This window comes from Malaya genurostris, chromosome 3 (assembly GCF_030247185.1).
Source record: "Malaya genurostris strain Urasoe2022 chromosome 3, Malgen_1.1, whole genome shotgun sequence".
Classification (NCBI taxonomy): Eukaryota; Metazoa; Arthropoda; class Insecta; order Diptera; family Culicidae; genus Malaya; species Malaya genurostris.
Window position 1 is genome coordinate 4,280,654 of NC_080572.1, and position 27,845 is coordinate 4,308,498.

The 27,845-nt window shown below is 39.9% G+C and overlaps 2 protein-coding genes across 2 annotated transcripts in view; both read right to left on the minus strand.

Annotated features, from left to right (window-relative positions):
- Window positions 1-25,090, minus strand: part of LOC131438460 (uncharacterized) — a 37,255-nt gene extending 12,165 nt beyond the window's left edge. The window contains exon 1 of the mRNA XM_058608512.1: window positions 22,285-25,090. Within this exon, the coding sequence (XP_058464495.1) occupies window positions 22,285-25,090 (2,806 nt within the window). The remainder of the gene's footprint in view (window positions 1-22,284) is intronic.
- Window positions 25,091-25,468: 378 nt separating this feature from the next.
- LOC131438467 (uncharacterized) lies at window positions 25,469-27,526 on the minus strand. The gene has a single exon (XM_058608521.1). It carries the CDS (start codon window positions 27,524-27,526, stop codon window positions 25,469-25,471), a length of 2,058 nt encoding a protein of 685 aa, XP_058464504.1.
- Window positions 27,527-27,845: the final 319 nt, after the last annotated feature.

The following is a 27,845-nucleotide window of genomic DNA, read 5'->3' on the forward strand; positions in this document are numbered from 1 at the left end:
CTCATAAGGCGCGTTTGCCTTTCTCGTATTTTTAAAGCTCATAGCTCAGTGATCTGTAAAAGGATTTATATAATCTAACTACTAATAGAATCGAAATTTTTTAACTTAAGCGTGTATAGAAAAAGCATTGAAGTATTTCAATAGTACACTATTGAAAAACCTGTCTCATTTGACCCATGTCAACACCAGCCAATCAGAACGCGTTCTGAGGAAGAGAACAAAATATCTGCTGCTGTACAACAAATCGTTCGAGAAAAATGTTCCGAACAGTGTTTAATATAGTAGTGAGTTTCACAATTTGGTCCTTCTGAAAGGCAGGAATGAATCCCGTACAGCATCCGGATAGTTTCTTTCACTGAAATGCAAATCCGAAATGAAATAATCGAAATTAAAATTCTATATGCTGCTATTTTTATAGCCGTTAGGACCGCCCATTAGTGAAAAAGCTACAAACGAAATCAGGTAAAAACACACCTCTCAGCAAAAATTGGATCAGTTTGGATTCTATCGTCACTGCGAGCAGATGTATTTTGTGTCGTTTGCAAAGCTAGTTTCGCTTCCGACAAGAGCGATTACGTCACAGTTGCCAGTCATTTGCATTGGTGAAAAAGCAACGATGGAGAGCATTACACAAAATCAGCCGTTCTAATGGCTCTAAAAGTTTTCTAAAGAACTATTAGGATTTCTTGCTCGCAAATCGAAGGGAAATATCCTCAGTTTAGTGCAAATCTAGAACTGTTTGATTTGATTTTTGCACTTTTTGCTGTGTGAAAGTCACAGTAATCGAGATCAAGTATAGCCTTCTTTGTTTTTGCGAAATATATGGCAAAGGAGAATGCTTGCATAATTCATACAATTGATCAACTAATTGATATTCGGAAGTGTTAAGGAACATGTCAATTGTTTTTGTATTCCTGGTCCCCACTTTTCCTGCTCCGGAAGCACCGAAAGTGGTGAAGAAAAACTCCAAAAATAGAATTCACTTCGAATTCGCTGCGATGCTTAAACCGGTTTTTCACCAATCATGATTTGAATTGAAGCTCATATTATCTTTGAAAATACTGTGAAATTTCATCCGGATCCGACTTCCAGTTCCGCAGCTACAGGGCCATGAGTGTCAAATTTTTCAGATCGTCATATAGAATGACAATATGTACAACACAGAAAGAAGTAGAAAACACAAACTCACTTTCAAGGATCACATTGAATGAATCCAGGCAAAGTGTAATAATTATATTAAATGATTATATCCCCTTATAAACAGAAATTCTAAGCTCTGTCTAAAAAACAAATTGTTAATTTATAAACAAATTTTCAGACCAGCCTTGTTTTATGCAGTACCAATTTGGTCAAGTTGTTGTTCCACTAGGAAGAAAACGCTTCAAAGGATTCAGAATAAAATTCTGAAAATGATTTTGAAGCGTCCTCCCTGGTTTAGTACAAATGAGTTACATAGACTCACAAATATCGAACCATTAGATGTAATGTCACATAATATTATAAGCGAATTCCGACAAAAATCGATGCAATCTTCAATTGAATCGATTCGCTCTCTGTATTAGTTAGTAAGTTAGTATATAAGTTCTTTTTCCCCATTACATAACACAAGTAGGTTTAGAATTTTCCCTATACAAAAATCTCAGAATTGCGGAAGCAAATGATGTCCTCATGGTAATAACCAAATCTTATATATAATAGGGCTGAAAAGTCACCACTTGTGGCTGAACACCCAATTTAAATCCTAATAATTTAATTTTAACTCATATTCCAATTAATAGTAGAAAACACAAAGCGAACGATGCGTGCTTTGTTCTATTTCGTACACGCTATAAAGAAATCGAAACGGCTACGGATGTCTGCTATTGGTGTGTAATATTGGCAAAAGACGATGATGCGGTTGATACAAATTTGAGCTATTCTAAGATAAGAGCGACCGAAAGAATAAACGAATGTCATTGAATTCAAATTGAATTGTGTACAAATGGTGCACAGAACGCGGACTGTCACTGAGAAAGATAGCAAAAAATGGAAGGAGTAAGTGATAAAGTCGTGCGAAATGCAATCAGGAAGTTCGGTGAGGATATACCGAAAACGGGTCGAAAAAAAGGTCCTGCTAACCCTCAGTTGGATAAACGTATAGTGAAGGCGTTCGAGCAAAAGAAGGAGGTTTCAGTTCGGGATGTGGCCAAAAAAGTGGGCACTTCGATGTCAAATGCTCTTCGTGCTAAAGAACGTTTGAATCTTCGAATTTATAAGAACAACCAAAACGTAGTCCGAAACAAGAAGCATCGATCAGGCCGAGGGTTCGAAAGCTGTACAATATGATTCTTGCTGGAAATTTGAACTGCATAATCATGGACGACAAAACCTACGCGAAACTCAATTACAAATCCTTGCCGTGACCACAATATTATACGGTGCGAGAAAGGCAAGTGTTAAACCAGTCCGAGACATCGATTGAAGTCGAAAAATTTGATAACAAAGCTATGGTCTGACAAGCAATTTGTAGCTGCGGTAAGATTTCGAAACCCTTCATCACGACTGCTTCAATGAACTGCGAAATATACATCAAGGAATGTTTACAGAAACGACTTCTACCCATGATTTGAAGCCACAAGGATCCTGTTGTCTTCTGGCCAGAACGGTAGAATGGTATACTACCAAAAATGTCACTTTCGTCCCAAAAGACATGAGTCCACCAAATTGCCTCGGCAGCCGAAACCATTCAACAGTTCGAAAAAGATTGGAAAAAAGTATCGAAACTTGTCGCCAAGAAGTCTGTACGGAATTTAATGAGGAACGTTCGCAAGAAGGTGCGCCAGCTAGTCTACAATGGCTAAGTAGCAAATGTTGAGAATAACATTCTGTTGTTGTAGTCTAATATTATAAGCATATCGAAAAAAAATTTAAATATATAACACTTGTGAATTATTTACAGCGAAATCAAAGTGCGTCCATACTTTCTGGGACAGTCTTTAGTAGAGTTTGTACACCATGTTAATTGGTGGTCGTACGAACCGATTTCGATTATACCGGTACTCGGGTTCCGGTGCTGGAAGTACCTATAACAGTGTTGTTTTCCCACTTTGTCTTCTAATGAATGGCCTAACCGATCAGAGAACTGTTTCATTCTTCATGTTATACTAGTTAATGCACAAACAATCCCTTGGTGTCTTTTAAAAATCGAAGAGAAACATTTTGATTAGAATACCACAATATTATATGTAAATGAGAAAGGCATCATTACACCACTAGGTGGATTAAAGGGCGGGTAGGGTCTAACACTTTTGAAAAATCATTTATTATCTTTTTTGTATTTTCTCATAGTAAAACATCTCAAGAATATTCTGTGAAATTTTCAAGCCTATCGGAGAAAAACTCGGCAAGTTATAGGCCTTTATCTTTGCTTATCTCATACTGCGAAGAAGTAAGAGCTCGGCATACAGATCCAAGATTTCTGCTTCGATCGACTTAAAAACTTGACAAAACATTCTTGAAATGCTTCATTATAAAAGCATACAAAAGAAAAAATATGATTTTGTGAAAATGTTAGACCCTACGGGCTCCCTTGACTAATAAATTGTTTCCATTGATTTTATAGACAAAAAACTTTGAACGCGTTTTTCTCGAAAGCAGGTTTTGAAAGTCCGTGTCCATCGTCATTCAAAAACTACTGAACCAATTTCTTTTTTAAATTTTGCACACACTTTCTACATATGAAAAACCAGACCCCAACGTTTTCCTTTTCCTTGTTTGTTACTTTGGGGAGGTTTTACAGCTACAAAATCGCGAATTTTGAACAACCACCTAAAATTCAAAAAAAAAATTTCAAAAATCGAACAGAAACGTTGGAGCTCAAGAGCTTCAGTCAAAAAACCGGACATTTGGCCGGATAAACTCTTCAGTCACTTCAGTTAATCGTTCAGTCATGACGTCACACACGGGAAACTGTCCAGAAAACTGAACGTGTATGGGCCACTCTACAGTGAACGCCTACTTCGCCAGCATAATAAAACGTCATATCAGATGCAGCAGTTCGAAGCGTACAATTCACCAGGATGAAATCGTTAAACTTCTACCGATCATTAAACGTTTAGCGGTTCATTTCACATTCGCGATTGATTGAAAGCACTTTTCCATTTGGAGTTCAAAAAAGAGCTCCGCTTATGTTGCTGTGGATGTAGGAAATAATTTCCAATTGATGCTGATTTTGTATATTACGTTTTTTGTTGCATGTTCGACAGATTTTGAACGTGTTTGAAAATCAATGGAGGGTAACAATCGAAAACTGGATGAGCTTTTCTCTGATGGAATTGATCGGATCGGCTCGAAACAGTCTGTATTTATGATAATATCAGCGTCAATATATTTTTTGAAACTAACGATTCGATTTAAATAAACTGGAAAATGTTTATCAGCCGGTTCTAAATGTTGAATACTCGTAAAGAAGATCGCATAATTGTAGAGTAGATCCCATTGCATAGGGCATTGCATACGACAAACCAGTGTCGTATGGTCTAGCCCCGACCTAGAAGGATTCTTAGTATTAGTAGACTCGTAGCACCAGCCATGCTATGGTTCTTCTGTATGCTGTGAATCGGCTGCGAAGTCTGTTGAAACAGAAGGTCAAATTCCACAAAAGGATTGTAATACCAAGACTTTGCATTGCTTTGTAACGGTGGTTTTGGCGAATTACCTACTGATTTCTGGTGACTAACTAATAACAGATACTTGGGAGATAGTATTGGAAATTGATACCATTCCAACGCAAACTGAGCATCTCAACAGTATGATAGCCACCATTGCCGGTCGCTCCCTACTCCTTCACCAGAAAGGATAAAAGATAAGACGCAGAGAAAATGTTGATACTTCAGTTGCTTTACGGGACGACGAGTCATCATTTTCTCACATTGGTGTTTGGAGACTAGGGTAGGTATGGGGTCTAGGATTTGCTCTAAGCAAGCTATAGAACCATCAGATAAGATGAAACCAACAATGGAATGTTGGTTTCTATCATAAAGTGCTATAAAATTAAATAAAAATTAGAACAATCTCATGGACTACACCATTACTGTTAAACCGGGAATCTAATCTCCATCATCACTAGTAATCACCAATTTGACACACAGAAAAAAATTCAAAAGCGAATCACCACAACATCACTGTCATGAAGACTTTATTCTTTACATTTTCTATTATGTTTTGCATTGTCCCAGCAAATCTCAAAACCGCATTTTTTTTATATTTCAGCAGAACTGAATCCCCGTTAACCTTTTCCATTTTTCTGAAAACTGCTAATGAAAAATAATTTGGTTTCAGTTTCCTTGCACTACCACACATTCCATCAGTAACTAACACATTTCTATATTTAGAGTAAGTGAAAAAATTTGCAGTTGAAAGTTCTTCTGATTTCGAAACAAATGTATTTAAAAGTATAAGCTTTTGAAATAAAAGTGATGTAACTTTTGAACGAACAAGCAATACTGAATAGTGTGTATTTACACAAAAGTGACTAAATGCCTTTATGCGTACCTTTCGATGTGAAATAATTAGCAAAAAGCGCCTACGGGATTATTATTACTGTCTGTTGAGTGTTTTTGTAATTTCTTGTAGTTAAATAATTATTGATAAGTTATTATTTTTAGTTTTCTATTTCTTCAAGTATTCGATGGAAAATAAATAATATGCAAATAAAGAAGCTTCCAAAACATTCACCATTTTCATTATAAATATTTTGTTTTTATTTGAAATAAAAAAAACTGTTATTTATAAAGCTTTTCAATTTGAAACAAATACAGGTAGCTTTTGTATTAATATGAGAACACTATCATTCTAACAGAAACATTCTCTCAATTGAAAAGAATAGTGTTTCATACTCAATGAAGAACCACTTTCGAAATTTCCTGGCTCTTAAATTGATTAACTCTCTGCAAAAAAAAAACAACGAAAGCTCTCAAATTTACCAACGATTACGAGAGTTTGTGTCCCAGCTCAGGTCTGCGAGAATATGCATCATCTAAAACTTTATTTTGTTTCTTTCTTATGTCAAATCCGGGACCAATATCAGAGGGAGACTCCGCAAAGGAATCACGATCAGATTCAACTGTGATTCATCAAACCAGAGGTGGAAATAAGCCCATTTTGCTCACGAAAATGTGAATCAAGATTTCCTATTGTGAATAAAAAAACCGAACACCGTGAATTAAAAAACAAAACTAAAATTGCGATTTTTTTTAAATGTGGGAACTCTATATTACACCAAAGACATCATATTAAAAAGATATCCAGCTCTCACATTTCCCGAACAAATCATTGGCAACATCCTTTTTTGCGAGCATGTCGCCCCCAGACGAGCCCGCATCGAATCCTATACATAGAAGTAGGGAAGAAAAATGTCAAATTCGTGCGCGCCAAAATAGCAGGGTTGTGCACCCATGCAATTGACATGATATGTTGAATGTGATGCCGGGCGATGGCGTTGCTGAACTGAAGATTGACTTCGCTCCAAGCTGACAGGGTCTGATTACACAGAGTAGCAGCAGACCTTATGCATACGCGCTCTTTTTATTGCGCTGAGACAAATTTGTTCTTATTCTCAGAAGATAACCATGCGCAGGCGAAGAGCTTTAGTTGCTCTCACAAAAACTCGTTCGCGCATTTATGTACCTCTGCATAAATGAATGTACAGCGCTTCGTACGTTCTCAGCTCATTTATCCACGGAACGACCGAAATTAACTCTGCGCCTAATTCGTATTACTGTTTTTGAATTAGTTGATTTTAAGAATTTCCAAAATAACTATAAAATTAGTTAAAATTGAGAATTTACTCTGCTGAAAAAAACTCTTATTTTTAGAGAATGTGTTTAGTTGGCGAATACCCTTGACACAAACCAGCAATATTTCAATCCAACACGAAGTTCTCATTGACAACTAATTTTGTTATTAAAATCAGAAAATTTGTTTTTATTTATCTGTTACCATCATTACTGAAGGACAGCACAAGGAAAACAAAAATGATATGGGTTTTATTAACAAGTTTATTAGCCAAAAACTCATGAGAAGTGTCAAAGCAAAACAATCCATTAAAAAGCTAAAAAGGACAGCCTTGTTGAAACTGCTTGCAAATTGTTAAGATGTTTTTCGCATGTGTTACGATATATCCATATATAAATTCCTAAACCGATATGTAAAAATGACTTAAACTCTCAGTGGAAAGTGTATTTATTCAGAATTTGTGCGCATTTAAAGCGATTGTGCGAAATAATGTTTTTACACGGAGCAGTGAAGTGAGTTTCGAATGTTGCACTCTAATTGTATATGTCAAATGATGTTTTTTGTATCTTCCAACCTTTTCGGCTACGCTGTCCGGTGTACTACTTGTATTCGGTTTTTGTTTCCGAGTGCTCAAAGTTTTCAGTGAGAGAGTCGATTTTACGAAGTCGAATGAAGAAAACAGAGATTTAGAACAAAAATTTTCAAAAAGAAGTTTATGTTTCGCTTATGTCTTTTTCTCCAATACAACATCGTATTTATACCTGCCAATATAGAAAAGATAACCGCGACAGAAAATTTTTTCGGTAGTAGTGTGCCATCTAGTGGCTAGTAGTCATTACGGTGTTAACGTTTTTTCGGTGACAGAGCGCCATATAGCTGCAAATTGCAGAAGCCAATTCAACCATTCACGTTGGTTGAAAACAACGGTTTATTTCTCTAATTCAACTAAAAAATTAGTTGAATGGAAATGAAGTGTGCCATAGCTTAGAAATGACAGCACGTTCAATTGGTGAATTCAACTAAAAAAAATAGCCATTTTAACTTCTCATGAGTTTTTGACTAACAAACTTGTTAATAAAATAAATTTCATTTTTGTTTTCTTTGTGCTGTCCTTCAGTAATGATGGTGATAGATAAATAGAAACAAATGTTCTGATTTTAATAACGAAATTAGTTGTCAATGAGAATTTCGTGTTGGATTGAAATATTGATTTTTAAGAAGTGTCCTCAAAAATACCTCTTCACCGTCTTATTTCTCAATTTTTTTCCACGAAAAACTCACAAAATGGTGTTTGAAGGATGCTTTTTAACATGCAAAACATTTGAATTTATTTTGTTGAACGATAATTCTGCGATGCGATACTTTGTAAAAGTGATGATTTTTTTCATCGTTTAGACCCTACCTAAGTTTTTATCCGGTTATTCAAAGCTTTTTGCCCGGTTCTTGCACTAAAAATGGCTCTAAACGTTTTCTACTCTGGAAAGTTCCAGTCCGATTTTGACACACGAAGTATTAATTTGGTTTCAACGATAAGTTGCACTTATCAGCCGTTCATATAACGCTCAATCATTGTTATGTTTCAAATAGTACCACACGCAGAGATTTTGGTAATAAAAAGTTTGGAAATCAATGTTCCATTCATGTTAACTTGAACATGTGGCCGCAGATTTTTTTCTGAATTAAAAACAAAGTTATTATGAATTGAATTTTATTCAGATTCAACTTCCGATTATGCAATTACAAAATTAGAAGTTACATAACCTCATGGTTATTTAACTCTTCGGATCAGAAACACTCCACACAAAATAATAAAACTGGCATATAAATGAACACAAAAAGGTTATAAATCTTCAAAAGTTTGATTTTTATGCTCATTTGCTAGAACGTTTTGCTAAGAATCTACGAATAGTTTAGGCATCATTTTTTCAAATTTTCGCATCTAGTTAGAATGCGATACCCATATGTAAAAGATCCTGCAGTTGAATTCTTGAACTTTACACGCAGTGAAACTGTTGACTTCGAAGATACTCTTGAATCTGATCTGGAAAAATCAAGATCAAAAAATCATCAAACCATAATCACTAGCGCTTGTGATCTTTCCCAATAAATCTAATCCTTTTAAGATCAGTTGATCAGTGATCTTTGAATCACATCGATCTTCCGTCACACATAATCGATAGTGATTTTGAGCTGCTATTTCACTGATTCCTGTAAGCTCAAAGCCAGTTGTCGTATGTTCAAGCCTCGACTTGGAAGGATTCTTAGTGTCAGTAGCATCGTAGAACTAGCAATGCAATGATTCTGTACGCTATGAGTCGGCTACGAAGTCTGTTGAAACAGAAAGGCTAAATTCCACGGAGGAATGTAATGCCAGGACTTTGATTTTCGATCAGCTTTGAGCATTGTAGAAAATCACATATGAGCAAGATCAGACATGAGTGCCGATTGATTTACGTCTAAAATCCATTTTTAGTCCTTTTTTAGTGGGCGTAGCAAAATCCTGCCCTTCTGTTACTTCTGTGTATGATATTCAAGCTTCAAGCGCTCTGTGATTGGACATGTTTTTCTTATCATAATAATTATTATTCATCGCAGCATGTATGTTAAAATTATTAGCTGCTTTTATTGATGATATAACTCCACCACGACGGTATCACTGAGTAAATTTCAAATACATCATCAATTTCAAATATACACACCGACGAAACAAACTCATCTAACGAGCCTAAAACTATTAATATCGGATAATCCATATCCGAGAAAATTGAGCGGTAATCAGTTTTGACGTTTACGTCACTTATACCATTATATCACCGGAACCGTAAGTGATAGCCATTTGAACTTCAAACCTGTTTAATGAACACAGAGTAGCATTAAACGAGCCTAACTTTGTTGAAATGTTGATTCCGGTTATCAGACAGTGATACCAAAACCAAACTTTATCTTATCAAAAATCATTCGTTTCAAATTCATTATAATATCTACAATAAATGTGTGATATGAAAAGATAATACTGACTTTTTTTATTTACTGTGAATCAAAAAAACTGCTTATTTCCACCCCTGCATCAAACCCTGATTATACAATTGAAAATCAAACAGGAGTCGCGGTGCTTTCCAGTTACAGTCACATTTAATAAACTATCATAACATAAAATAAAGAAAAGTCAGAACCACTTCATTGAGTCTAAGCTATATCAACCAGCTTATCAGCCAGTTTACCACAATTAAATCCCTATCCCTTCCGGACTAGACAATACGGTGTCAAACTCGAAAACAACTCAAAATCAACCCCACTTCGGAAACCGATTTTGCTTACTTCGGTTAAAGTGCGGTTCGTTCCGGTCGGAACGACGCAAAACAAAATTGACCACCGAGAGGGAACCCCTACTAGGCAACGCCTCCAGATCGAACATCCGTGTATAAATAAATATATCACTCATTCTGGAAACTTGCTAACCCAAAATGTGTCCAGTTCATCCTGGAGCCACATGGTGTCCATTCGTTTGGGTTCAAGCCTGCCTGGAGTTGCCAGTAAATTTAACAAGTATAGCTTATTCCAGCCCCCTGCTATGACGTCATGAAACTGTGGCCAGCATCATTCTGCAAAAACCAAAACAATGAAGAAGAATGGCTAACAAAAAATTGGATATTACCAACTACTTGTTTATTCAGTACCCTTTACCGCACTTCCCCGCGAATTATCGATCAGAATATCATCACTACGATAAGGAAATTAAGATTTTACTCGATTTGAAATGCTCGAATGTTTGTTTACCATACTCTGAGCGCTCTGATTGCCCACCAAATGCCCCAGATGTTGGCAACGATAGCACTTGCTGGAGCGCCCTATCCTTGCCACCGGGCTGGCTTATTCTGTGTATTGTTCTGTATCGGTCGGAATGGTTGTCCGACAATGCTTCAATCCGCTGGAGGTGCGGTTTTCAACCGTTTTTACTCGTCGAATGAGAACAAAATTATTTAGATAAATATAATGTAACATCTGGTTCGGCAGGCAATTCTAATTGAAAATTTCACAATTTATTGTTTAGGAAATTTAATTTATTCTCTGGTGAAGCTCGTTATCAACTTGCTCACTGTTGCATGTCTTCTGACTGACGGCGAGACCACATTTCGACTTTTCAGCTAGTCAATATTGGAGATGGCGAGGGAAGCTTATTCGGATTCGACACAATAGAGAGTGGTCCTGTTCGCTTTGAATGTATCCAAACTAAGTCGACTGATTGAGAGTTTACTTCTCGTTTTCCCTGAGGTTTCAAACAAAAGTTTCCCTATTGGGTGATACTCTGCCAGTAGAGCTTCGTATACAACAACCGATGTGCATTTATTAACACCGTTCTGTAGCTAGCAGCGAGTCTCAACTGCAAATGCCAAGTTCGCTGGAAAACCGCAGATCAAGCGGACTTTCATTCATCCCACTTAGTTGTAAATTCCCGCTGGGAGTGTGGTAACGAAAATGTTCAATTGTCTCATTTTCAATTGCGAAATGCTGATCTATTGAATTGTCTAACTGCGCAACCACTCGCAATCTTCAAAGTCCTCGGAAGCAAACGGTGGGGACGCTCGGTCCCTATCTCCATCCAATTGATGATACGGAAGTGGTCTTGCTCGTTTGTCATGGAACAGTTAGTTATAAGGTCGATTCCATACTGCTGCTGCTTGAGTGCAATTTATATGCATTAGAGCGTTAAATTCCGCAAAGTGGTTCCGTGCTCCGTTTCTCTCTTGATTTAATCAGACTCGATCATAAATTGGGTTCCAAAGGGCGCTGAAATGTGCAATTTAATAGGGTCTGCAAAGCGATGTGTGAATGAAGTCACATGTAGTTAGGTACAAACAGTGTCCCCGCGGAGATGAAGGGCTATAATTGAGCAAATTGGCGAAGCAGTTCGTTTGGCTTACTGCACTCCAACCGAAATCCCTTTCATCGGTGAAATTTTGCCTTAATAGGCTTCTTGATTTGACATATGATTATTATTTACATAATGATTTCTTCGAATGTGTTTTTCAATGATTGATTGTTGAAGCCCTAATTACAAATTGAACTACCTTGACGAAACAGCACCAGACTACCATTAAAACCCAATTCAATCAACTTCTCATCCTAAAATAATTAGCAACACTAGAACCAAAGTGAAGAAAAACTCGTCACTGGCACCATACGCTACGATATTAATGGAGGATGGTGACTACACTTACCAAAAGGAGTAAATTAAAATTTCCCTATTATGGAAAGGCGCTACTGTGAAACGGACTGAGAAGGGTGCAAATGGAATTTGGTAATCAAGTAGCGCTGTCCTAAGGGTAAAATATCCGTAATGAAAACAGTTGGCCATGCAGTGTCCGAATATTCAAGCTGTCACCTGACCGCAGTAATATATCATGCGATACTTATTTAATTTTTGAGCCATTTATCAAACCGTTTCACAAAAAAATATTGTCAGAGAAAAATGCGCGACAAGTGCTCGCTACAGGCTGACGGCGTATTTCAAATGAAATATACAAGTGATTTACCAACCGCTCAAGTTACTATTAGCCAGACGACACAAGTTTTCATGATACTCAATTAATCAGAACTATTCACTATATATGACTGGTATTTTATCGACTATACATTCCACCAAAAGAGCGTGCTTAATTTGCATACAACGATTTAATTAGAAGACAAAATAAATTACTTTCCTTCCAATAACATGTTGATATAGCCCTTCATCGTAGAATCCCTCAGTTGCTCCGTTATTAGCTTGCATTCATTGTACAAATCACTTTTAAAAAATACATCACTTCTTTATTTGTTCCACCGCTCTCTATCTGAAAACTAAACCTGGTTGAAATTAATACACTCTTGCAGAGAAATAATTGAATGTCTGGCTGTCCAGGATGAAGTCTCCAAAGAGCCGTAGTTTTTTTTTAACAGCATTCAAAATGTGTATTAATTTTCAGTTAAAAAAAGTAAAAATTCAGATTTAGTCTCAGTAGGCCGCCATGAAAACGCATTTAACCCGTTTCAATCTTCGTTCGTCTGAATATATTGCAAATCCAGCAAATTAAACGGCCACCCTCGTTAGCCGATCCCTGTAGGACCGCACGCACAATGTGCAACATTTTTCACGGTTCAACTAATTTTAATAATAACCGACAAATTGCTGACCATCCCAAAATAAAGGCCATAGCATCACAATGAATTTAAAATAATGCCTCTCGTGCGGAAGCATCGAACTTATCTGGGCAGAAACACAGTAAAGCTATCCCTTCTATGTGTGTTGTGCACGACCGGCACTGGAATCCACGTAGTGATGACCAAAATTACATGCACAAAAACCCTTTTTAATCCACCTAGTGGTGTGATAATGCCTTCCTCTTTCTTCAAAATAGTCTCATGATTTTTTTATCTTTTTATAAAATATTTTCTGACACTAATTTGGGCTCATTTTTGTTTTGATTTTTTACTTCGAGAAAAGTGATACTAATCTAAAAAAATCCCTTCTTTGTCCACTTAGTGGAATTTTCATAGATCTTGAAAAATCACCATAGGGAGGCACATGAAATTTCCGAAACCGAAAAAAAATGTTGATGCCAAAAATCTTAGAATTGCATGAAACATCGAGAGTTAGTGTCATCTTGAAAAAAAAAATTCCGGAAAATTGACTTTCTGGGACTTGAGATTTTTGAGATGACACTAAATCTCGACGTTTCATGCAATTTCAAGACGTTTGACATCAAAAAAAAATTTTTAATTTCGGAAATCTCATGTACTCCCCCTATGGTAATTTTTCAAGATCGAAAATTTTCAAACCTTAAGGATCAAGAGTAAACCAAGTTAACTTGTGTTGGTAATTTGTGTATTACGTACATTTTATTTGGTGCGTATGTCATGAATCTATGTATTCATATATGCAGTGCAACCAGTTTATCAAAGTGGCTTGCACGATTGAGTTTCAAACAATCCTTTTAGCAATGATTTATTCTCAAACGAACGTTAATCCAGACTTTTTGGATGAAATATCAGTTTTGATTAATTTTTTACCAACGTTTGATGGAAAATTGCTTACATTTTATGAATGTAGATTTCAATTCCCTAATAAAAAAGTTAGTAACACTGCTTCAATGGGTTTGTATTAGATTGCGCTGCACAAAATAAACAAAACTAAATATTTTCTGTTACAAAAGCAGTTTTCCGGAAAAATTAATAGTTTTACGACAACATTCCATATCCATTACCTTTCGCGTATTAAATTAAAGGTTCCTTTTTTGCCGGATTACTAATAGAAGGTACGTAAATCGTTATATCGAAATAATTTCTGCAAGAGGAAATCCATATAGGAATGTATTTGTTGCTAATCAAGTGTGTCAGTGGAAGTAAGCTGAAACTGAAATAATTTTTCTCGAGCAGTTTTAAGGAAAACGGAAGAGTTTTAGACTGAGATTTTCGCTTTTCTTGAATTGCAATTTTAAGCAGTTTGAACCGATTGGTTTATTTTTCAACCATATGGAAAATTTATTGAGCAAAATCAAGAAAAGAAGCGCCGGAATTTGTTTTTACGCACACATTGTTGGCATTACTCATACGCTTGCAAAGAGTCTTGCTCCTTAACCGCTGGGTAGCACTTTTTACCTATGTACGATTTAGCCTCAAATTCTGCATGGGGACTTTTTTCGAGGTACTTAAACTTTTGAACAATAGCGCTTAACTAAATTAGAGGTGATCCCAAAATATTGGCACCCTTCTCAAGTAACAATTTTTGTTACGCTAGCTTGTTTGTGACTAGTTTGCAACCAGATATTTGAGTGATTGTTACTAACATCTAACCAGTTGCATGACTCAAAAAGCGCAGTTTCTACTAGTTTTTAAATCGGCTTTTAAAACATTGCTGTCATCATCTTTTAACCAGTATAACATATGTCGTTTTCGTTTTTAAATTGCACTACACTGGTGTAGCGTAAGCTGCACTGAAACCGTTCGTTTTTACCAATTGCACTACACCAGTGCTACACTTTTTCTGCACCGATACCACTGGTGTAGCACTCATCAAAAGTTTGGTGTAGCTCTGTGCAATGGAATCGTTTATTGTAGTCAATGGTTACTGTTTATGTTTTCATCATTTTTGTTCGTTTATTCATGCCATGGTGTAGCACTGCACCGGTGTAGTGCAAATTAAAAACGAAAACGCCAATAAAAAACATATTCGTGCTCTTGTTGCAACATAGTTTGGACTTTGTCGTATTAGAACTAGTTGCGGATTGCTGCTTGGGTTATATACATTAGAGCGATAAAAAACAACGTGTTTTGTCGGTTACGTCACTTATACCATTATATCTCCGGAGAGAAAAGTCACAGCCATTTGATATTCGAACTTGATCAATGGTCTAGTAGTAGCCTTCAAACGAGCCTAAGCGTGTAAAAATCGGTTCAGCCATCTCTAAGAAAATTGAGCGGTAAACATATTTTCGAAAAGTGCATACACATACACATACACACACCGACATTTTCCGATCTCGTTGAACTGAGCTGAATGGCATAGAACACTATGGATCTCCAATGCTCCGTTCGAAATTCGGGTTTTCCAGCAATTCTAATACTTTTCTATAGAGAAAGACAAATGATTCGAGGAAATGCCAAAAGCGATTATCGGCTAGAATACTCCTCTTCGGACACAGCCGAGGTCTACACGCAGTATGCCATGATGCAAATCCATTTTTCCATTCATTTATCAGAGTTGTATGTTTTTTTTATTCACTCGCATTTTCGGATCACCGCCTACTACTGTATACATTTGCTGTGCTGGATCAGAGCAATCGGCGAAGTACACGCAATTTGGGGTTAACTGGGCGTCGTTCATCATCCTCTATCAGATGTCCTGACTGGGCGATGCGCATCCAATCGACTTGGATTAGAAAAGCGAACCAAGAAGCATTTGAATGCAGTTTGATCCGAGTCGGAAGGATGAGCCTATGATGCAACACGCACATATTCTGGAGTAGGAGCAGAAGCTGCTCGCTCGCATTATTCAATTAATATGTAAATTTTTGCCAACGTTTTCAAATTAATACCCCGTCCGTAGGTTTCGATAGGAGTGGGTCCTCAGCGAGATAAAATTTTGATGGCCGTAGTTAAGACTTTAGCTGCTTCAGCAATTGCTTTGATAATTTTTTAATCATAGCATGTAGCGGACTGTACAGATGTACTCGGAATTACCAACGCGGAACCACCGATGCTACAAACGGACAACGGAAATTTATGAAAAAACCCGTAGTATCACAAAACACGTTTTATTCGAATTGCGTCTCAGTTCTAACTATTGCGTAGTTACATTTTTCTCTCAACTGTCAAATCCACGGTGAATAATAAATGGTAGAAAGATTTACATGATGTAATATATGCAAACATCCTCCCCCGCCTTGAGGCAACACGCCTCAATCGACTGGTAACAAACATATCTTCTTTTTTTTTATTCAATATTATAATACAATTTTAAGGCACACTGCTTAAGCTCTAAGATGCCAAGGGTATTTACTAATCTTAATTACGACTATATTAAAACTAGAATAGTATCATTATGTAATGCCGGTGAATTGGATATTGCATGAGGGTCTCCCATATGGCGTTTGCAAATGTCCATGTTGGCCGCATCCTTCGGTCCGTGTGGGTCCGCGGGAAACACCCCCAGGCTACGAAGGCCCGGCGGGTGGCCCGCATGCTGGTCATCGTCTGGAGCGTAGGACCGTAGGCGGTGATGGTGATGTTACGAAGAGATGAGAAAATAAAAAAAGTAAATATTGTGAAAACCGAGGTAAATAGGGGGTATGGAAACAAAATGTCTGAAAACTACAGAGATCTAATTAGTTGCCATCGAGATGGTGAAGAGACATGGAAGGGGGGAACGAAAAGTTAATGACAAAAAAAGATCTTGTTAGTTACAATGAAGATGGTGGACAGGGACGGTGATCGAGAGAATCGAGCGGATGTTAGTGTCGAACCTGTAGGTGGAGATTATACTTTCTGAGCGAGGTATAACAGATTACACTTGGATATTAATGTGTTTGAGGTACTGGTATATAAGAAGCATATAAGAGATATCCCGACTAGCCAACACATCTCGGACCGGAACTTCAGGTGGTCTACCTCGGGCCCTTAGGGAGTCCTTTAATAAAGACCTGGCGTCACGATACTCCGTACACGTCCATACGACATGCTCGATGTCCTGATAACCGTCACCACAAGCGCAGAGACCGCTCTCCACGATTCCAATACGCCGGAGATGCGCGTTAAAGGTGTAATGGTTTGACATGAGCCGAGACATCACACGAATGAAGTCACGACTCACGTTCATCCCCCTGAACCAAGGTTTCGTCGATACCCTAGGGATAATGGAATGCAGCCATCGTCCCAGTTCGCCATTGCTCCATGAAGTTTGCCAACTTTCGAGAGTTTTCTGACGAGAGATACTGAAAAATTCATTGAAGCAGATTGGTCTTTCATAAATATCACCTTCTAATGCGCCCACCTTAGCCAATGAGTCTGCCTTTTCATTGCCCGGAATGGAACAATGCGAAGGGACCCAGACTAACGATATTAAATAAGACCGTTCAGATAAAGTTCTCAAATGTTCCCGTATTTTCCCCAGGAAATATGGGGGATACTTTCCTGGCTTCACTGCGCGGAGAGCTTCTATTGAACTTAGACTGTCCGTGACAATGAAGTAATGGTCTTTGGGCAAGGTTTCAATGATCTCGAGGGTGTACTGAATAGCAGCTAATTCTGCGACGTAGACTGAAGCCGGATCACTGAGTTTGTACGAAGCGGTGATGTTCTGATTGAAGATTCCGAAGCCTGTGGACCTGTTGATGTTTGATCCGTCAGTGTAAAACACCTTTTCACAGTTGACTGTTCTAAATTTATTATAAAAAATATTCGGGGCCACTTGAGGGCGCACGTGATCCGGAATTCCACGAATTTCTTCTCTCATGGATGTGTCGAAAAACACAGTAGAATTAGTAGTATCCAAGAAATGAGCACGGTTGGAAACAAACGAAGAAGGATTAATATTCTGAGCCATGTAATCAAAATACAAGGACATAAAACGGGTCTGAGAATTGAGTTCGACAAGCCTTTCGAAGTTTTCAATCACCATCGGATTCAAGATATCGCATCGGATTAGCAATCGATATGAGAGATCCCAGAATCGGTTTTTCAACGGTAAGACGCCCGCGAGCACTTCGAGACTCATCGTATGAGTCGACTGCATGCAACCTAAGGCAATACGCAAACAACGATACTGAATTCTTTCCAGTTTAATGAAATGGGTGTTCGCGACGGATCGGAAGCAGAAGCATCCATATTCCATTACGGACAATATCGTTGTTTGGTACTGCCTGATCAGGTCTCCTGGGTTTGCACCCCACCAAGTTCCGGTTATTGTGCGAAGAAAATTGATTCTCTGCTGGCATTTTTGTTTCAGATATCTAATGTGACATCCCCAGGTGCCTTTGGAGTCGAACCAGACCCCGAGATATTTAAATGTGAAGGCCTGAGCTATGGTTTCACCCCCTAGTTGAAGCTGTAATTGTGCTGGTTCTCGCTTTCTTGAAAATACGACCAGCTCAGTTTTCTCCGTAGAGAACTCGATACCCATTTGAAGAGCCCATGTCGACAAGTTGTCGAGGGTATCTTGTAATGGTCCTTGGAGATCGGCAGCTTTGGGTCCTATAATGGACACAACGCTGTCGTCGGCAAGTTGTCTTAGCGTGCAAGATGTGTTGATACATTCATCAATGTTGTTTACGTAAAAGTTGTATAAAAGGGGGCTTAAGCATGAGCCCTGAGGAAGACCCATGTAACTGAATCGTATTGTCGACAAATCACCATGTGCAAAATACATGTGTTTCTCGGACAATAGATTATGTAAAAAGGTGTTCAAAACCGGCGAAAGACCATGCTGGTGCAGCTTCTTAGATAGGATATTTATAGAAACTGAATCAAAAGCCCCCTTGATATCTAGAAATACTGATGCCATTTGTTCTTTACGAGCAAATGCCATTTGAATTTCGGTTGAGAGCAACGCAAGACAATCGTTCGTTCCTTTACCCCTGCGGAAGCCGAATTGTGTATCTGAAAGTAAACCATTAGTCTCGACCCAATTGTCTAGACGGAAGAGAATCATTTTTTCGAACAACTTCCGGATACAGGAAAGCATAGCAATCGGCCGATACGAATTGTGATCGGAGGCTGGTTTCCCAGGTTTTTGAATGGCGATAACTCTCACTTGTCTCCAGTCGTGTGGAACAATATTACCCTCGAGGAACTTGTTAAACAAATTCAGCAAGCGCCTTTTGGCAGAGTCAGGAAGATTTTTCAACAAGTTGAATTTAATTCTGTCTAACCCCGGGGCCTTATTGTTACACGACAAGAGCGCAAGTGAGAACTCTACCATCGAAAACGGTGTTTCGTTTGTATTCGAAGTCGCGGCGCGGGATATCTTCTGTTCCGGAACAGAATCAGGACATACTTTTTTAGCGAAATCGAATATCCAGCGGTTAGAATATTCCTCGCTTTCGTTCGTTGTGTTTTGGTTGCGCATTCGTCGGGCTGTGTTCCAAAGAGTGCTCATCGATGTTTCTTTTGTTAATCCGTCAACAAACCGTCGCCAGTAACCTAGTTTCTTTGCTTTAACTAAGTTCTTCATTTGCTTATCAAGCGCTGCGTAATTTCTATAATTATCGGTTGTTCCATATTTTCTGAACTTTTTGAATGCTAAAGATCTTTCCGCGTTCAGTGATGAGCACTCTTTGTCCCACCACGGGTTGGGAGGACGAATGTTAGTATTCGCGCCGGGTATACGTTTCGTCTGAGCTTGAATCGCAGTGTCGAGAATCAAGCCAGCCATAAACGTATACTCTTCCTCCGGAGGAAGTTCTTGTGTTGTTTGTAGTTTCTCAGATATCGATATTGCGTAGCATTTCCAATCAATATTTCGTGTGAGGTCATACAAAACATTGATTGTTTCCGATGGTCTTAATCCGCTGGCGATTGAAATTACGATAGGCAGATGATCGCTACCGTGGGGATCAGGGATTACCTTCCACGTGCAATCCAACCGTAGCGATGTCGAGCAGAGGGATAAGTCCAGCGCACTTGGTCTTGCTGGTGGTGCGGGAATTCGTGTCATTTCTCCCGTATTCAAGATTGTCATATTGAAGTTGTCGCAAATATCATGGATCATAGCTGATCTGTTATCATCATGAAGACAACCCCATCCCGTACCGTGAGAGTTAAAGTCTCCTAAAACTAACGTCGGTGCGGGAAGAAGTTGCATGATACTGCTGAGCCAGTGGTACCCAACTGAGGCTCTAGGGGGAATATAGATGGAAGCAATACAAAGGTCCTTGCCTTTAATTGTGACATGACATGCGACAACTTCAATACCTGATATCGAGGGGAGGTTAATTCGAAAGAAGGAATAGCACTTTTTGATCCCCAAAAGTACTCCTCCGTAGGGATTATCTCGATCCAGGCGAATAATGTTAAAATCGTGGAAGTTTAGTGATACATCAAAAGTTAACCAAGTTTCGCACAATGCAAATGCGTCACATTTCAGATTATTTACTAAGTATTTAAAAGGATCTATTTTCGGGATGATACTTCTACAGTTCCACTGTAAAACAGTGATCGAATCCTTGACCTCGTTCGAAAAATTAGCCATCGAAGGAAACGATTGCTGAGAGGAGGGGCCATTTTGCAGTCAGCTGCATCAAAAACATTTTAACTTTTGGCAGGAAAGTCATCAAAATACCTTTTAGGGGGTCAGAAATGTTGAAGACGGAAAATATAAAGTCCACAATGTCACTGAATTTTACAAGTCCAGCACTTGATGTGTTTTCTGGTTCCTTGGGGACTTTCGGGGTTTTGGGTGTCCCCGGAAGTGTTGGATATTCTTTCTCCGATTTCAAGTCTCCGGAACTAGGAGCTTTTGGCTTCTTCTTTTCGTTTTTTTTACCAACACTTCCTTCTGCTGTTACTTTTGGAGGGCCTTCAAGAGATATCTTCGAACCCTTTCTAGGGAGTTTAGGAGATGATATATTTTTCCTCTTCCTAAAACTACGAGGGACAGTTGAAGATGTACCTTCTTGAGGATCGTCAGAGTCGCAATCGTCCGCAGACAAACAGGTGTAGGGGTTCTGTTCAGGTGGTGTGGCGATTTTCAGCATTTCTGCGAACGAGCGGTTTGATCGTTGCTTGAGAGATCGTTTCAAATGATCTCCACGCAATTTATACGCAGAACATGCTGTGAGGTCATGCGGGGCCGCCCCACAGTAAAGACACTTTTCAATGTCTCTGTCGCAAACGCCATCCGCATGACTCTCTCCACACTTCGAGCAGCGGGGCCGATTTCCACAATGGGAAGCTGTGTGTCCTAGTTGTTGACAACTAGTGCAATTCATTACCCGTGGTACGAAAAGTCGTACAGGTAGACGAACCCTGGCCAGGAGAACGAATTTCGGCAAAGCCGAGCCGGAGAAGGTCACCCGATACGAGTCCGAGTGGGGATAAGACTTTGTCCCATCCGCGGCGATCGATACTGAATGCAAACGTTTGCAGTCCAGTATCTTGACATTCTTAAGCAAGGGATCTTTAAAACATCCGACCCCATGTTTGAGAATGTCCTCGCATGTCAGACTTGGATCCGTGATCACTCCGTCTATCTCGACTTCGCGAGCTGGTATGTAATCGCGGTAGTCCTGCGTAAAGTGGTCGTTTTGAGCGATCTCATTAGCATGTTTCAGACTGGTCAACGAGACCCTGAGCTTATCGGGACGAATTTTTGAAATAAATTTCAATGTTGCATATTTCGACTCCAAGTCTTTAGATATTTTCAGAATATTAAGCGGTTTATTCTTCTCTTTGGTCCGAAAATAAACCACATAAAGGCCGGCCGAGGGTGAAGGCTCTTCGGGATACTGTTTAACCCGGTGAGTCTTACTATTTGGAGCAGATTTAAAATCTGTTTCCATTTTATCTTCGGGGGGCAGGGGAGGATTTAATGGACTTGCCATAGCGCGGTTGAGGTTCCGCGCAAATTATAGGGGGAGTCAAAATATAAGACGATAAAGGGACACGAAGGAAAAAAATATAATACTTAGCTAATGATCCGTAGCAACTCGGCCGCTGAGGCCAAGCGTTAGTTACAACGGCCTCTGAGAATTAATATGCACAGAGCACCGGTTCACGGCACCACACTGAACGTCGGTTCACTGATCTTATTGTTTTAACACAATAGCACCCGGCACTGTCTAACGGTATTTATTGTTTATACTGTATTGATCTACTGCACAAGCTCACGAACAAAAGATCTGATATTAAATGACCTTGAAACGGATTAGAATGGATTAACGCACAGCTGCTCTAATGCAAACTACCATCCGATCGATACGACGGTCACGAAAGGAATGGAACATATCTTCTGAATGGGGCGAAGATACTCCGTCTGATTACGTCGCAAAGTAACTGTCCGAACGACTCCAGTTGAATCCGGATGTACCTTGACGATACGCGCCATCTCCCATTGGGTAGGAGGTGTGTTTTCATTCTTCACAAGCACGAGTTGATTTTCTCTTACGTTCTCTTCTGTTACACGCCATTTCGTCCTGGGCTGTAAACTAGTTAAATATTCGTCTTGCCATCGCCTCCAAATTTCAGCTGTATGTTGCATAAGCTGCCATTGATCTAAACGGTTTGTAGGAACCTTCCGGACATCAGGTTCGGGAATAAGATTCATCGGATGACCAACAATAAAATGCCCGGGAGTCAGTGCTTCGTAACTGTCAGGATCACTAGAAAGCGGACAAAGAGGCCTGGAATTTAGACAGGCTTCTACTTGCGTCAAAATCGTTGCTAACTCTTCGTAAGTCATCGCTGATGTTCCTAGAACTGCCACCAGATGTTTCTTGGCGCTCTTGACCGCCGCCTCCCAAATTCCTCCACGGTGCGGTGATGATGGAGGGTTGAATATCCATTTGATGCCCAAATTTGACAAAAAATGACTAACCCTTGACGTTCCAGACGAAAGTGCAGCAGACATCTCCTGGAGCCAACGGTCAGCACCAACAAAATTTGTGCCATTATCCGACCAAATCTCATTTGGATATCCACGTCGTGAAATAAATCGCCTTAGTGCTGCAATGAACACACTTGTAGATAAATCACTAGCTGCCTCCAGATGAATGGCTTTTGTTGATAAGCACACGAATACCGCTAAATATCCCTTTGTCGTTTTGACACCACGAACGCACGAAGCATGGATCTTCAACGGCCCTGCGTAGTCTACGCCAACATGAGTGAAAGCACGAGTTGCAATCACACGAGGAACTGGTAAGCTTCCCATCAATTGATTCGCTGTTTTCCCTTTCAACCTTACACAGCGAGCACAACGCTTAACAATTCGTCGAACAGCTGTGTTGTGTCCGACTACCCAATATTGTTGATTTATCGTAGATGTTAGTAAGTTTGATCCTGCATGCATGTTGCGGAGGTGAAGATCTCGCAATAGCAATTCCGTTACACGGCTATCACGTGGAAGTATGATAGGGTGCTTAATATCATAGGAGTAAGGTGCCAGTTGCAGACGACCGCCTACTCGCATCGTTCCAGTTCCATCCAGAAAGGGATGCAAACCAGCCAGTGGTTTGAATGACACTTCCTGGCCGTTTCGAATCAATCGTAGTTCCCGTTCAAAAGATACGTGTTGAGCTGCTTGAGCTAGTTGTACCTTGGCTTGATAGAGTTCACTTGGAGTCAACAATGGTTCTAAGACCGCTCCTTGAAGCGCCCGAATAAAACGATTCACGTACGCCAACACGCGGACAATAAACGTGTAACTTGATCGTCGGTTGATCAACCACCACTCGATGTCAAAGTTGTCTCGTGCGATGCCGACTGCTGCGTGCATTATCTTGATCTTACGAGCTTCCATTAATTGTTCGTCGTCGATAGTCTCTATTGCTGTTACCTTCCAAAGTTCAGGTTCCGTGTTCAACCATCCAGGTCCTTGAAACCAAAGGTTATGTGAGACAAGTTCTTCTGGAGTAAGACCGCGTGATGCACAGTCCGCTGGATTATCATGAGTAGCCACATGATTCCACCGTTCGCGTGGCAGAATGTTCAAAATCAACGAAGTGCGATTTGCTACGTACGTTTTCCATTTTCGTGGATGAGCGGATAACCATTGAAGTACAATGGAACTGTCCGTCCACGCCCACATTTCAACCTCCAGATGTGACAATGCTATTGATATTCGTTCCATCAGTTCAGCTAATAGTACCGCCGCATTCAACTCAAGTCGTGGAAGAGACACCTGTTTAATTGGTGCCACCCTTGTTTTTGCTGCCAAAAGATTGATCACAATATTTCCTTCTGCATCCCTTGCACGTGTGTATACCACTGCGCCGTACGCCACTTCCGACGCATCTGAAAACCCATGTAGTTCCATCTTCCCGTTGTAATTCGATGCGAAACGAGGAACGCGAATGAGCTCAACTTGCCGAAGTTGCCCTTTAATGTCCATCCACTCTGCCTCTATGGCAGGAGGCAGTGGGTCATCCCAGCTGATATCACTAAGCCATAGCTGTTGGAATAAGATTTTGATACGTATAATGACTGGTGCTAGCCAACCGAATGGATCAAATAGCTTCGACGAGTCCGATAGTAACTGCCGTTTTGTATTCACGCTCTCTAACGGAAGGCACACCTTAAACGAAAAGGCGTCTTCCTTTGGTTGCCATTGTATGCCTAATGCCTTCACTGTGTTCGGTTGATCTGTCCATTTTACATCAACAGGAAGCTGTTCGTCAACAGCTAGAGTTTCAAACAGTTCCGGGACGTTTGTAGTCCATTTCCTTAAATTAAATCCTGCCGAATTCATGATTTCCGTAATTTGTCCTATCAGCCTTTTCGCTTCGTGTACATCGCGTGCACCGGAAAGCAAATCGTCGACATATGTGTCGAGTTTGATAATCTCCGCTGCCTCAGGGTAAACTGATTCGTAATTTCGTGCTGCTTGTTTCATCGCTTCAATGGCCAAGAAAGGCGCGGATTTAGTCCCGTACGTCACTGTACACAAACGATAATGTTTAATTGGTTGTTCCAAGCTACTTCGCCACACTATCCGCTGAAAGTCTCTATCCGCCGGGTGTACCAAAACCTGACGGTACATTTTCTCCACATCTGCTGCGTATGCAACCTGGTTCGAACGAAACCGCAGAAACACCGTGAAGAGATCTCGATTAACATTTGGCCCTGCCATTAATCGATCGTTGAGGGATAGACCGTTCGATGACGCGCATGAAGCGTCAAAAACGACCCTTAATTTCGTTGTTGTACTTTCTGCTTTCAATACCGAATGATGAGGAAGGTAAAAACATTTACTACAATCGACGTCAATCTGGTGGTCGGGAACTTGCTCCATATGTCCCAACGCTAAATATTCATCAAGAAAGTCCGAATATTGCCTAGCGAGCTCGAGGTTTTGTTGAAAGCGTCTCTCCAACGATCGCAATCGTTTAATGGCTGAAGTAACTGATTCACCCAGCGCTGGTTTCGAATCGTCGAAAGGAAGTCGAACGATGAAACGTCCCGTTTTGTCGCGTGTAAGCGTCGATCTAAAGAAGTCTAAAGTTGCTTGCTATGTAGTGGTGAGTTCCGGCTGCTTCGGAACCTCCTCCACTTCCCAAAATTGCCGCAAAGTGCGGTTGATATCCACATCGCAATGCAGGTTGATGATTGAATGGTTACTGCGAACTTCCGAAGTATAAATAGCATGATTTCCCGAAATAATCCATCCAAATATGGTGTTCTGGGCCACAGGAATGCCCAAGTTGTCCTTGACTTGCCCCGCTACCAGGAGAGCAAGAAAGACATCCGAACCTAGAATGATGTCGATGTGACCCGGTTGATTGAAGTTTGGATCTGCCAGACACATCCGCACTTGCTCAATATTCGCATTCATTTTGAAATTCTGTGTAGGCAACGTTGAGGTTAGTTTGCCCATCACGAAGGCCTTCGTTTGCAGAAGAATCGTATCACTGAATCGATTAGCTAAAGCAAGACGAACAAGCCCTCGAGTCGTTCCAGCTTGTTGCTGGCCTAACCCAGAAACCAAAAATTTGCCACTGCTGCGCGATAAACCGAGTTTATTGGCGCATGATTCCGAAATTAACGATGCTTCAGAACCAGAATCGAGTAACGCACGTGCATGCTGTAAGTTTCCGTCACTCCCTTGTACACGGACAATGGCAGTCGGAAGTATTGGAACGAACTGTTGCGGTTCCTTTGGCACTTGAGTAACATGCACGTTGATGACTGGTTCAGTAACTTCTGGAGGATTGTTACTCGTTTCACTCTTCTCCGTATGTTTATCTCTCGAACCATCCACTAACGGACATAGTAGTGTATGATGCCGTTTTTTACAATCTGTCGTACGGCACGAAGATTTCGACGAGCAATCTTTAACGATATGCGAAGAACGCAAACAATTATAACACAACTTTGCTTTCTGCACTAAATCACGTTTAGATTGAATGTCTAACTTTTTAAATTCAGAACACTGATAAACGGGATGCTCACTGGAGCATTTCGCGCACTTTTCTACTGCTTTTGCAGTATGCAAAGACTGCAATTTCTTCTCCATCGGCGGCTGCTTTTTTGCTAACTCCTTTCCCCCATCTGGTTTCTTAGAAAACGCAGTACACGTTTCCAAAGCATCACATCGATCATCCAAGAATTTCAAAAACTCTTCGAACGTCGGATTCTCCATGTCAATAATTCTTTGCGCCCACAGCGAACGAGTTTCCTTGTCTATTTTTTCCAATAATAGGTGGATCAGCCACGGATCGCGAGTGTTGAATTCATCTCCAAGCGCGTTAAGTTGACGGACTACGTCATCAGATGTCGTAACTAACCTTCGCAGATTGCTCGAACTGGCAGTATTTATCGCCGATTGATCCACGAACTCTCGCACCAAAGCAAACACAGTGTACTTTTTCTTGTCGTAAAAATTTGTAAGAGTTGAACATGCTTCTCTGTAGTTGGCATCCGAAATCGGGAACGAACTGACCAGTCGCCTCGCGTCGCCTTCCAAATATGACACCAAATACTGCATTTTCATCGAATCTTTCAAATCCATTCGATTATGAATTGTTGTCTCATAGATGTCTTTGAATGACCTCCAATGTTTTCTTTCGCCACTAAACGTTGGTACATTTATCGGGGGAAGTCTAACTACTGACTGGGGTGAACGATTCGATACCTGTTCTCCTCCTGCTGAATCGACATTTCCTCCAAGCTGGTTTGCTAGCATCATCGTTCGCTGAGATTCTAGCAGCATTTTCATCGCTTCCTTCAGGTCCTGGCATGTATTGACAACCGTGTTTTCACTAGTTATGGAAGCTGTGTCTATACTATCCTCCTTCAATTGTGTTAAATAATGCTCCAAACAATCTTTTGCGCGATAATAGTTAGCAGTAAATTCCTCTCGATAATTGTGCACTGACGCAATCGCCTCTGCATCAGGTTGATTTTCTTCTATTTCTCGTTGCGTTTTCCGAAAGTTATCAGCAATCTCTTTCAACTGGTCAAGCCGATCAACTGCTTCACCGATCCGGTCATGAATTTTGTCTGCTTCCGAGCGCTCCCATTTCAACTGCATTAGCAATGCATTTCGTCGGGATACCAGCTTATCCATCGCTGTTTACTGTTTTTATCCGGTGTAGAAGGACCAACTAATGTAGCGGACTGTAAAGATGTACTCGGAATTACCAACGCGGAACCACCGATGCTACAAACGGACAACGGAAATTTATGAAAAAACCCGTAGTATCACAAAACACGTTTTATTCGAATTGCGTCTCAGTTCTAACTATTGCGTAGTTACATTTTTCTCTCAACTGTCAAATCCACGGTGAATAATAAATGGTAGAAAGATTTACATGATGTAATATATGCAAACATAGCATATTATCAGAACTGTATACATTACTAGCATTACTACCCATCTTTGTTAT

Excerpts from the sequence above, each read along its gene's own strand:
- LOC131438467 (XM_058608521.1), bottom strand. The coding sequence starts at position 27,526 with ATGGATAAGCTGGTATCCCGACGAAATGCATTGCTAATGCAGTTGAAA.